The sequence below is a fragment of the Lutra lutra genome, chromosome 4 (assembly GCF_902655055.1).
Source record: "Lutra lutra chromosome 4, mLutLut1.2, whole genome shotgun sequence".
Taxonomy (NCBI): Eukaryota; Metazoa; Chordata; class Mammalia; order Carnivora; family Mustelidae; genus Lutra; species Lutra lutra.
The window spans coordinates 162203280-162215317 of NC_062281.1; the positions used below are offsets into that span (position 1 = coordinate 162203280).

The 12038-nt window shown below is 39.5% G+C and overlaps 1 protein-coding gene across 2 annotated transcripts in view; it reads left to right on the forward strand.

Annotated features, from left to right (window-relative positions):
• The first annotated feature begins 7337 nt into the window (after window positions 1-7337).
• ZSWIM5 (zinc finger SWIM-type containing 5) overlaps window positions 7338-12038 on the forward strand; it is a 224171-nt gene continuing 219470 nt past the window's right edge. The window contains exon 1 of one of the 2 annotated variants that reach the window (XM_047724649.1): window positions 7338-8109. In XM_047724649.1, coding sequence (XP_047580605.1) covers window positions 7512-8109 — 598 coding nt within the window. In that variant the 5' untranslated portion in view covers window positions 7338-7511. The remainder of the gene's footprint in view (window positions 8110-12038) is intronic. The other variant, XM_047724650.1, reaches the window with a different exon arrangement.

Here is a 12038-nt window from a genome sequence, read left to right on the forward strand (position 1 = left end):
CTGCCTGTGTTCTCCTTAAGGATTTTGATGGATTCCTCTCTCACATTTAGGTCCTTTATCCATTTGGAGTCTATTTTCATGTATGGTGTAAGGAAATGGTCCAGTTTCATTTCTCTGCATGTGGCTGTCCAATTTTCCCAACACCATTTGTTGAAGAGACTCTTTTTTCCCATTGGACATTCTTTCCTGCTTTGTCGAAGATTAGTTGACAATAGAGTCAAGAGGATATTTCTGGGCATTCTATTCTGTTCCATTGATCTATGTGTCTGTTTTTGTGCCAGTACCATACTGTCTTGATGATGACAGCTTTGTAATAGAGCTTGAAGTCTGGAATTGTGATGTCACCAACTTTGGCTTTCTTTTTCAACATTCCTCTGGCTATTCGAGGTCTTTTCTGGTTCCATATAAATTTTAGGATTATTTGTTCCATTTCTTTGAAAAAAAAAATGGATGGGATTTTGATAGGGATTGCATTAAACGTGTAGATTGTTTTAGGTAGCATAGACATTTTCACAATATTTGTTCTTCCAATTCATGAGCATGGAACATTTTTCCATTTCTTTGTGTCTTCCTCAATGAGAATTCAGATTCTTTAATTAGCATTTTAAAGTTTTATGTGATCTCTCTCAAGTCTCTTTTGCAGTCTTTTTCTGCTACTTCTCACCACAGGCTTGGTGTTTCAATCAATATAGAGTACTTGCTGTTCCAAAACACATTTTACATACTCACAAATGTCTTATAAACCTCATTATTACCACCTGCATTTATATATTTATGTGTTTGTTTAATGTCTATTTCCCAAACTGGACTATAAACTCTACACTGACTTTTGTATTTAAGGCAAGAAAACAATAACGTTAACATCCACAAACAAATATTGTTTTAATCTGAACCAGTATTTAGCCTGATCTTGAAAAGAACTGGTGGGTGTTGACAATGGCCTCATATAGCTCTCAATAACACTACTGACCTCTGTATTTACTCCACACAAGCCAAGTATCAACAAGGTCTTACTTCAGGTCTCATTATTATTCCACCTGCTGATATTTCCAGTGTATTATCGTCTCTCTAAGTCACTGCTGTTTTTCCTTTTCCTTCTCACCTTCTCCATCTCCTTCATCTTATTCTTGGCCTCTTTTCCCTTTTTTTCCCCTGAAGTTTCACTATTTGACTATAGCCAATGGAATGGTTCTCATGCTTCATTGAGAAATCTGATTGCTTATTCCCTTTTAAGTGAATCAGTCTGAGAGCTCCTTTCTGGCCAAATTTGAGTCCCTGTCCAGGAAACAGAATATATGTTCACTTTGATGCTATCCTTACAAAACCCTTTGGCTCTTGGTAAAGACAAGAATGGTGTGGAAATGAAATTCTACTGGGCTCAGAATTCAACAACATGGATTTGAGTTCCATCACTCACTTGCTAGTAACCTTGATTAAGATACAACTTTTCGAGCCTTTCTTCATAGGTAAAATGTGGATAAAGGTCCTAATAGGTTAGGGATGAATAATAGAGTTTACTAAGCAGCATTTAGGGCTTTAATTTTGATCTGAAATAAGTATTAAATTAGTATTTTTGGTTAACACAACTCAGTGAATTTTCTTCAACACTGCTTTATTTCTCAGCTGAGAGTGTAAAGCACTGTATCCATTTTAAATATCATTATTATTAGATGTCCTTGCTTCCTTATCTTTTGGCAGCTTGCTCTGTCAATTTCCAGTCCCAAATCAGGGCCAGACTATCTTAACTAACTTAGTGTGCTTTGTTACATTTAACTTATAATGCCTTACATATAATGGTTTATTCATTTTATTTGTTTCAAAATGGCAAAAATACCAGAAAACACAAGATGTATCTTCATAGTTTGTCAAAAAGAAAATCACCTTGCTACTCTAAGGTATAGTGTTGATATTAATAAATTTTCATTGTATCAATTTTCAGGAACAATATACAGGAAGAACTTTATCTTTTTATTTATTTAGAAGCATTTTATTCAGCAAAATTTTTCTTTTCCTACTGTCATGTGAATTGAGGTCACTAACAACTAACTCATGATGAGATTATTGGAATAGGTTCCTGAGAATTTTCGATGTTTTCCATTTTTCCCCTTCAAATATAGATTCTCTATATTATGTAGATTCTCTACGTTATAGCCAGGTCATTCACTCATTCATTCATGAAATGTTTACTGACAATCTATTATGTGCTAAGTACAAAGCACAGACTAATGGGAGGAAAGATGTGAAAAAACGGAAAAGAAGTTATATTTAGTTTTATAATGCTATATAGATTATTTAAAAACCTTGGTTTCCCATTCCTCATTCTGTATACTCAACTTCAAACTCCTTACCTGGCATTTAAGATTATCCAAATTTGGCTTTCAAAGACCCTCTAATCTTTATTTTCCATTTTTATAGTCAAATAGATTTTAAAAAACTTCCAAAAACAAAACAAAACAAAAAAACCTGTTCCATTAGAATGTTTTGTACTGGGGCGCCTGGGTGGCTCAGTGGGTTAAAGCCTCTGCCTCAGCTCAGGTCGTGATCCCAGGGTCCTGGGATTGAGCCCCACATCGGGCTCTCTGCTAGGCAGGGAGCCTGCTTCCCTTCCTCTCTCTCTGCCTACTTGTGATCTCTCTCTCTCTGTCAAATAAATAAATAAAATCTTAAAAAAAAAAAAAGAATACTATCACTTTCTAAAAAAAAAGAATGTTTTGTACTTTTCAAAGCTTTTGGGTTTCCATTGAAGTAGTTCAATCCAATTTAAATTCCTTCCCTAAGTCTTTGGGCCTATTTGAATCCTACTTATTCTCCAAGATCAAGATGAAAGAAGACTCCAAGTGATCTCCTCAAAGTGATCCTTCTTCTGGTTCTCAAAATAATCACTGTTTCTTCAAGTCACCTGACAATCCTCTGAGGCTTATTGTACCTATTGCTTTTTTATAATCTTTCAGTCCTTACTGTTATTTGACTTTTCCTGTGTTTCACCTTATCTCACTAACTGGATGTTAAGGTACCAGAGTGAAATTATTTCTTGTTTAATGATAACTTGGAAAAGATCTAGCAATCACTAAGTCTATAAAATAAATATGAGTAATAGTAAAATATTTAGTTTTTTAAAAAAGATTGGCAAAAAAGACCCATATTAAATGAAGAGATTAGTACATTTATGAAGACTGAATTATAAAGACATTAGCTGTCCCCAAGTTAATCTAGAAATTCAATGTAATTCCAAGAAAAAAATCCCTTTAGGGTTTTTTTGGAACATAGTAAAATTGATTATAAGGTTCACATGAAAGGATCAGAATGTGCATGGACAGCTAAAACAAATTTCAAAAATAAGGACAAAGAAGGGAGAGTCATCCTACCAGTTTTCTAAACATTTCTAAATTTATAAAGTTACATATTACCAAATTAAATTATTAATTAAAAATGTATTGTTGTAATAGGAAGGGATAAAAAGGTAGTGAAACAGAAAAAAAAAATGCCCAGAAACAAACCTATAAATATAAGACAATTTGGGGCGCTTGGGTGGCTCAGTGGGTTGGGCGGCTGCCTTCGGCTCGGGTCATGATCTCAGGGTCCTGGGATCGAGCCCCACATCGGGCTCTCTGCTCGGCAGGGAGCCTGCTTCCTCCTCTCTCTCTGCCTGCCTCTCTGCCTGCTTGTGCTCTCTCTCTGTCAAATAAATAAATAAAAAATCTTAAAAAAAAAATAAATAAATATAAGACAATTTGACACATCACAAATCAATTCAGGAAAGGCCGAACTATTTTGACAAATCGCTTTAGAGAAATGACCAACTCTCCTCATAGGAAAAAAAATTAAAATTATATCCATAGTAAGAAAAAAAATTCTACATGGGAAAAAAGGCCAAAAAGTGAAAAAAATTTCAAAATTAGAAGAAAATATAGACTAGGTAAGGCTTTCTCAAATAATATAAAATACATGCAAAACTTAAAAGAAAAGTTAGGTAATTTGATGTGATCAAAATTTAAAATATCAGGGGCGCCTGGGTGGCTCAGTGAGTTAAGCCTCTGCCTTCGGCTCAGGTCATGATCTCAGGGTCCTGGGATGGAGCCCCGCATCGGGCTCTCTGCTCAGCGGAGAGCCTGCTTCCTCCTCTTTCTGTGCCTGCCTCTCTGCCTACTTGTGATCTCTGTCTGTCAAATAAATAAATAAATACATGTTAAAAAAAATTTAAAATATCAGTATAGCAAAATATAATAAACATAATAAATTTAAAAGACAAAACACATACTGGAAGAAGATACTTGCAATACATATAATAAGGAATTTCTATCCAGAACATATAGAGTACTACAAACCAAAAAAATATTAAACAATCCAATAGAAGAAAATGATCTAAGTAGGCAATATACAGAAGGGGATGTATTATGGCCAAAAATATGTAAAATGATGCTCAACCTCACCAGTAACCACAAAAAATAGAGCAAAAACACTTTTTTTAATGAAGCTGTTAAAAATTAAGTCTGACAATATTGTGTGTTGCGTATTGGTGAGAATATAGGGAAAGAGTATTCTTACTCAGTGCTGGTGGGAGTTGGTTGTGGTAGCTAATATACAACATGCCTTTCAGTGATCCTTTCCTCTTCTTTGGTGTTCATGCTTTTGTAACGTCTTCTCCCACATTGAGTCAGAACTGTTCTGAGAGAATAGAATATGGTAGAAATGATGGTGTGTGACTTCTGAGATTAGGTCATAAAAAGCATTGCAGCTTCTAGCTTGCTCTCTTGCTTAATTGCTTTGGAGAAAACCAACCATGTCATAAGGATATTCAAGTAGCCCATTCCAGAGGCTCCCATGGAGAGGAACAAGGCTTTCCAGCTCCAATTGCGTACATCAAATGCATAGGAATCAAACTTAACTCTTTTAAAAATATTTCTTTATTTATTTGAGAGAGCAAGAGAGCGAGCAAGCGAGAGAGAGAGCGAGAGTGGGGTGGGGCAGAAGGAAAGGGAGATGGAAACTTTACCAGACTCCATGCTCAGCAGAGCCCCATGCACCACCCTGCGATCATGACCTGAGCCGAAACCAAGAGTCAGACACTTAACCAACTGCTCCTTCCAGGTGCCCCTCAAACTTAACTTTGTTTAAGTAAGTGTTTAAGTAATATTTCTTCCTATGTTCCAACTTCTATTAACCTTCTTTTTTTTTTTTTAATTTTATTTATTTATTTGTCAGACAGAGATCACAAGTAAGCAGAGAGACAGGCAGAGAGAGAGGCAGAGAGAGAGGAAGGGAAGCAGGCTCTCGGCCAAGCAGAAAGCCGGATGCGGGGCTCGATCCCAGGACCCTGGGATCATGACCTGAGCGGAAGGCAGAGGCTTTAACCCACTGAGCCACCCAGGAGCCCCTCTATTAACCTTCTTTACCAGCAGTTGATTAAATCAGAGTAACATATTCATTGATTCAAAAAGCAAGTACTTTTTGAGATCTTCCATGTGTAAAGCATTATGGCAAGTGATGGAGATAGAGATAGAGATAGAGATAGGCCCTTCCTTACATAGAAATGGTTTCTGCCATTGCAAGTCTCACACATGTACTCTAGTCAGGCATTAAAAATATATTCACCGCTGTCCTCCCCCCATAAAAAACTGTAAGTTCTAGGAAGGAAAAGAATAAGTGCCATGGAAGTCTATAATTGTGGTACCAGATTTAAGAAGGAGTAGAGATTATGCTATTTCACAACAACCAAATAAGATATCTATAGATATAAATCCATTTACACATACAAATAGATATGAGTACTACATAAATACTCAATTTGGAATATTTGTAATTCTTACAAAAGTTAATATGGGCATTATTACTAGCTCCCTTTACAAGTCATTTAAGTGAGTCATGACTAGCATCACACAAGTAGGAAGTGCGACTGACAGCCAATTCTGCCTCTCTAGCCTGTGCTCTTTCATTCTGAGGTTATAGCAAAACCAAACTACTTTGGCTCCTTTGTCTCCAATCATTTACTCTCTTTTTTTTTGTTTTTTAAATGTTTCATTGGTAACAATACAGATTTTGTAGAGTTCTTTTTTTTAAAAGATATTTTATTTATTTATTTGACAGAGATCACAAGTAGGCAGAGAGGCAGGCAGAGAGAGAAGGGGGAAGCAGGCTCCCTGCTGAGCGGAGAGCCCGATATGGGGCTTGATCCCAGGACCCTAGGATCATGACCCGAGCCGAAAGCAGAGGCTTTAACCCACTGAGCCACCCAGGAGCCCCTCATTTACTCTCTTCTTATTCTTACTTTATACCCTAGAACTCGTTCATTTTAAAGGGAGGCGGCAATTACAGGAACTCTTAATATAGTTCTTGGAACATTTTAAAGTTGTAGAGATTAGTCTGTCAGCAAATCTGAAATGAGTTTTTCTTGCTGCTTACAACTCAGCGTTGTTCATGGAGAAGTTAGCTGTGAGGGTGACATTCTTGAGCACCCACTTGAGGATACATTATAGTGAAGAAAATAGAAATGATCCTGGCTCTCATGGAGTTTACACTCAGTTGGGCAGTCAGACATTACACAAATACATAAAAATATGTGTACAATTTGTTATAAGTAATAAAAGGTGTAAAAAAATAAAAAAACCGAGTCAGCGAGGGAAACATGCGAGACCTAATTTAGACTGGAAGCAGAGGACCAGAGAATTCTACCAAAGTCACACAAAAAATTGTTTTGTTTCCTAGTACGCAAGGTGCTAAACCCGCCAAAACCTGGGAGGGAGCAGCCGCCTAGGCGGTGAGATCTCGGCGCCCCACTGTCCAGTCACCGGCTGGTGCGACTTTGCCCGGCTCTGGAGGGGACCGCCGACTTTATTCTACATTATTGTGGCATGAGGAGAGTTTCCATCATTCGAACTTACCGATTTTTTCCTAGTGTCTTCCTAGCATCCTTCTGCCGGCTCCTCTGCTCGGCCGTGACAGTCTCCTGTCTTGTTAATTCTACCATAGCAGCCTGATTTTGAACTTTCCCTCTGCCTGTGCCCGGCAAGCCTAGAACTTCACGGAGGCGGCTCCTCCGAGAGCTCGCGGCCTGGCCATTTCACTTGACCACACAGTGCACTCCTCTTTGGCCAGGCGGCAGGTGGGTTAGAGGCGCGCTGGCCGGCGACTGTGCCCCGCGCTCCTCGCCCCTAGGTGGCCGTCGGCCCCAAGCAAGCGCTCTGCGCGCGTTCTGGGCTGTCTGCGCCTGGCGCGCGCCGCCGGCCGGCGCTCGCTCCCGCCCCTTCTCGCGCCCGTGGCGGCCCGGACAGCGCGCGCCACCTTACGCTCGTTCTCAGGACGCCCTCGCCGGCCCTTGCGGCGCGCGCAGGGGGCCGGCCCAGGTTCCCCACTCGGGCCGGCCGGCTCGCAGGTTTGCTCGCCCCGCCCCTCCCCCGGCGCCGCAGTTGGGCGCTTGCGCGGGGCGCGTGGCCGTGGCCCGGGTCTCCGCCGCAGTCGGTGCCGCCGCCGCTGCCGCCGCCGCCGCCGCCGCCTCAGTCAGTCAGTTCCCAGCAATGGCGGAAGGAGGTGAGCGAGAGGAGCTGCTCTCTCCGTCGCCGGTCTCTCCGGCTAAGCGCCTGTGCTCGTGGCCCAGCCCGCAGGCTCACCACCCTCGCGGTTCGCCCGGGGCCGCCAGCGGTGGGGTGGGGGGCGTCGGCAGCAGCTGCCTGGCCCCCGGGGCCCGCCCCCACCTGCAGCCCGAGTCCTTGCTGGACTGCGCCGCCAAGACGGTGGCGGAAAAGTGGGCGTACGAGAGGGTGGAGGAGCGCTTCGAGCGGATCCCGGAGCCCGTGCAGCGCCGCATCGTCTACTGGTCTTTCCCGCGGAATGAGCGGGAGATCTGCATGTACTCCAGTTTCCAGTACCGTGGCGGCCCCGGCGCCGGAGCGGCTGGCGGCGCCGCGGGGGCTTCGCCGGCCGAGGAGGGGCCGCCGCCGCCCCCCGGGGCCGCCGCTCCGACCGGCTCCGCCCCCGGGGCCGCCGCGGCGGGGGCGTCCGCCGGGCTGGGCACAGCGGCCGGAGCGGCGGGCGGCGGCGGCGGCGAGGGGCTGCCGTTCCGCCGGGGCATCCGTCTGCTGGACAGCGGCTCGGTGGAGAACGTGCTGCAAGTCGGTAGGTAGTAGCCCGGCTCCTCTCTGGTGCCTGGCCTTCTTTTCCGCAGGTGCCTTCTCTCTGCAGGAGCCCGGGGCCAAGATTCCAGCTTTCTGCCCAACTCTTGTTCCCCTGCTGAAGGACACACTAGTCACATAAAAAACTTTTCTCAACATTTCATTCAGGTCCACTGCTGCTCTTACCCCCACTCGCCCTCTACCCCATTTCTTTTTGTTCGAAGAGCAAATAGATCTCTTTTTTACTCTCAATTCTACACCCCACACCAAAGCAAAAGGATGGGGAGGAATGCCTTTTTGGATGTAATGATTTCAGAAATGCGTTTTTCTAATTTAAGTTTAGAGAGAAGAGAATTCTTAGTGAATCTGGAGCAAGCAGTCTTACAGGGAATGTTTGAGGGACAGGCTGTCAAAGGCAATCTGTAGTCTTTACAGATTGAAGCTGGGTATAATTAACTTTAAAATCGGAAAAACATCAACAAAATATTGTGCATTTCAAACAAGTAGAATTATACGCTTTAATTTTTTTCGCCTTAGACCAGTGGTACTTGGGAATCTAGGCTGCGGACTTAACAATAACCGAAGATGGAAATGTGACAGCTCTCTTCTCCACACCCCCACCCAAGGAAAAAAAAAAAGCCACACAATCTGGAGTGGGGGTGGGGTCTGTCTTCCTTGTCAGACTAGGGTAAATCAAAAGCTGGTCACGTTGGGTTTTTCAAATGCTTCTCATTTAACAAGTCTTCGGATTTGCTTTTGTTTTATCTTTCTGTTTGTGGGAAAGTGAAAAATGATTTTTTTTTCTTTTACTCCTCCAGATCTTCTAGTCAATTTGTTAATCTTACTAAATACATAAATACAGTAGTAGACCTGATATGTGGAATGGTTAGGGAGAAAGGGGGAAAAATGACATTGTTTAACATTGAATTGCTGTGTGGAAAATTAAAACACTGATTTTTTTTTTCTATTTGGGTTATTGTAGCTTTCTGGACATGCACATTATGCATTTTATTGTACAGTATATGCTCATATTTATTGAAAAAATACTGATTTTTGAAAGGAGTTGGAGAAAGGTTGTTTTTAGAATTAAATAAGTACTGAACACATACACAGGCATGCCAAACATCTAGCTCTCTTTTCCCCAGGTAAAACTAATATATTTGAAATTTCTTTCTTTTAAAGAGTGGTGCATTGTGGTGTTTCATATAAAGTAATCTACTTATGGTTATTGAGAATCATTGAATCTTCTGTTTCTTTTTAAAACAACAGTGTACCACAATTTGTTTTGCAAATGTGAAATGTAAATTTATCTAAATTTATCTTGTGTCAGAATACAGTGACAGTGGATTGAGAAAGTCTTATTTGGAAAAGGCTAGCTAGTGCTTTGTGCATTAGTATTTTTGAAAGAATGAGTTGAATAATCAGATAATTAAAGTGTACAACTTGAGTACTGAAATACTGAAAACATGAAAGTGAATGTAGACATTATTAGTCTGCAAACTTTATTTTTATGAGTTTAGATCAGTTAACTTTTAAGATTCTTGTTTAAGATATCTTAAATTGAGAAGTGTCAATTTAAGTGGTTGTTTTATAGTAAGGGATGGATTTGAAAGAATTTTTAAACTTGAGGGGGCAAATGAGGGATAGGAAGAGTTTTAAAGAGGTATATATTTTGTAAATGACTATAATTGTCAAATTCCAAATAAAATCAGATTTTGTGGGTGATGCAGGTCATGTTTAAATCAGATATTTTTCTTTCATGGTATGATAGTTGGCATGCTTATTGGGATAATGAGCTCTTGTATGAGAGTTTTGGGATCTGGAGAAAAGACACATAAGCATGTTTTCTGATTCTTACTGTGGATTTCATAGATGTGAACGTAGGAGAATGAATTACTTACTTTAGTAATGCTATTTGAGAACCGAGCTGTGTAATCTTTATTTTTCTTACTTTAACTTATGCTAATGAGTGTGAAAGAGGATATTCCATTCCTAGCATTTTGAGTTCTGTATCTTAGCATGAATCACCATTTATTATGTGAAATTAAGACTCATCCCTCATCTCTTAAACTTAAAATATGAGTATGTGACTTAATGTACATGATAGGTTTTATGAAAGTATTGCCAAGAGACTAGTGAGGAAATGATTTATATATAGGAAGATAGTAATAGTGTTTTTCAGTTTATAACTTCAAACTCAATTTAATTACTCAGTGGTCCTAATTTAAAAATGCTACATATTTCCTTGGTGTTCGTAAGGCATAGTTATAACCTCAGAATTGGGAAGTTACTGAAGTCTGATGGTTTAGAAAGGAAAGGAGTTTAGGGTATTTTTATAACAATACTCTTTTAAGGAAAGGATTCATAAGGAGATTTAAAATGGAAAACAAAAAGACCTCAAAATAAAAAATGTAAATTTTTAAAAATGAAGAAAACAGCACAACACAAAACAAATTTTGAAGGAAAATAGACAATAACAAAAAGACCTGTGCAAAGAGTAGGTATACTACGTTCGGTAACTTCTGATTACTTTCTACATGGAATCCGGTAATGGGAAGTCATGGGCTTGTTGAAAAGCAAGTACTCTGTAGAAAAAACATCAGATTTTGAATCAGAACTGAAACTTTCCCAGCTTGATGTGAACAAATTGGAGAACTACAGGCTATTATGCTCAAAGGATGCATTTCTTCTACATAACAGTACTGAATCAGAAGTATTGTTCCTTTTAAAAAGGGAAAATTGTAAATTTGTCTTTTCATGTACATCTGTAAATTTAAAGCTGTGTCAAAGACTTACAGTCTGATCTCTCAGTTATTATGAAGGTAATAGAGTTCAGATGTTTTAGGTATTTGCATTTTTAACCTGTTTAAGAAATCCATGGAAATTATCAGTAGTATAGACTTTGGAAAAAAATACTTATTCAGGAGTCTGTAGATGGTATAAGAATGGGATGATTATAATTTACTAATAGTTTTAAGAAGTTGACCTTTTTTTTTGCAATTCATCATATCTTAAATAACTTACCTGTGCTTGGTAAAACTTAAGTAGGTTTGTGAAATCTGGATTGACTCAGGGGAAAAAATCATTAACATGACTAAGAGGAAGTATCCAGGGGTCTTCGGATGGTCTGACAATGCTCTATCACTGAACCTACGTTGTAGCTGTTGGATATTCACCTTATACTAATTCTTTTTGCTGTTCCATTCCTTTTGTTCAGTACATTTTCTTATGTCTATTATATCTCACAAATGCTGTTAAAAATAAATGCAATTGTGTTTTTTTTTAAAGCTTTTTTTAAAAGCATTAACAGTTTTTCTCTCTTAAATGCAGAAATATTTATTTGGATGTTTAGATTTTAAAAAATTAGGTAAGAGCATTCAGTGACCTTCTGTGCTGGTATATCTTAATGATATAAATTCTTATATATTGTTATGTGTATCTTATATTATATCTATTATATATTATAATTTACATATGTATCCAAAAATTTTCATAGATTATGACTGTTGATGTCAACAAAACCCCATATTTTTAGTCCATACATTTTCTAGTAAGTATAGTTTGTCCTTGGATAGTCTTCAAGACAAGAGCCACAATGCTATGTACTACCTTACATGGAAGAAGTATAATTACAAAGACAATAATAATTAGAAGATCCAGTTCATAGCTTAGATATCAAATAATAAGTTTATAATTATGAGAACTTGTACGTTATCAATAAACTATGAAATTTTTTTTATAGTACAACTTTTGTGAAGTGCATTGTGACAAGTATTACAGTTGTTGATTTTTTTTTTTAAGACTTTTTATTTATTTATTTATTTATTTGACAGACAGATCACAAGTAGGCAGAGAGAGAAGGAGGAAAGCAGGCTCCCCGCTGAGCAGAGAGCCCGATGCGATGCGGGGCTGGATCCCAGGACCCTGGGATCA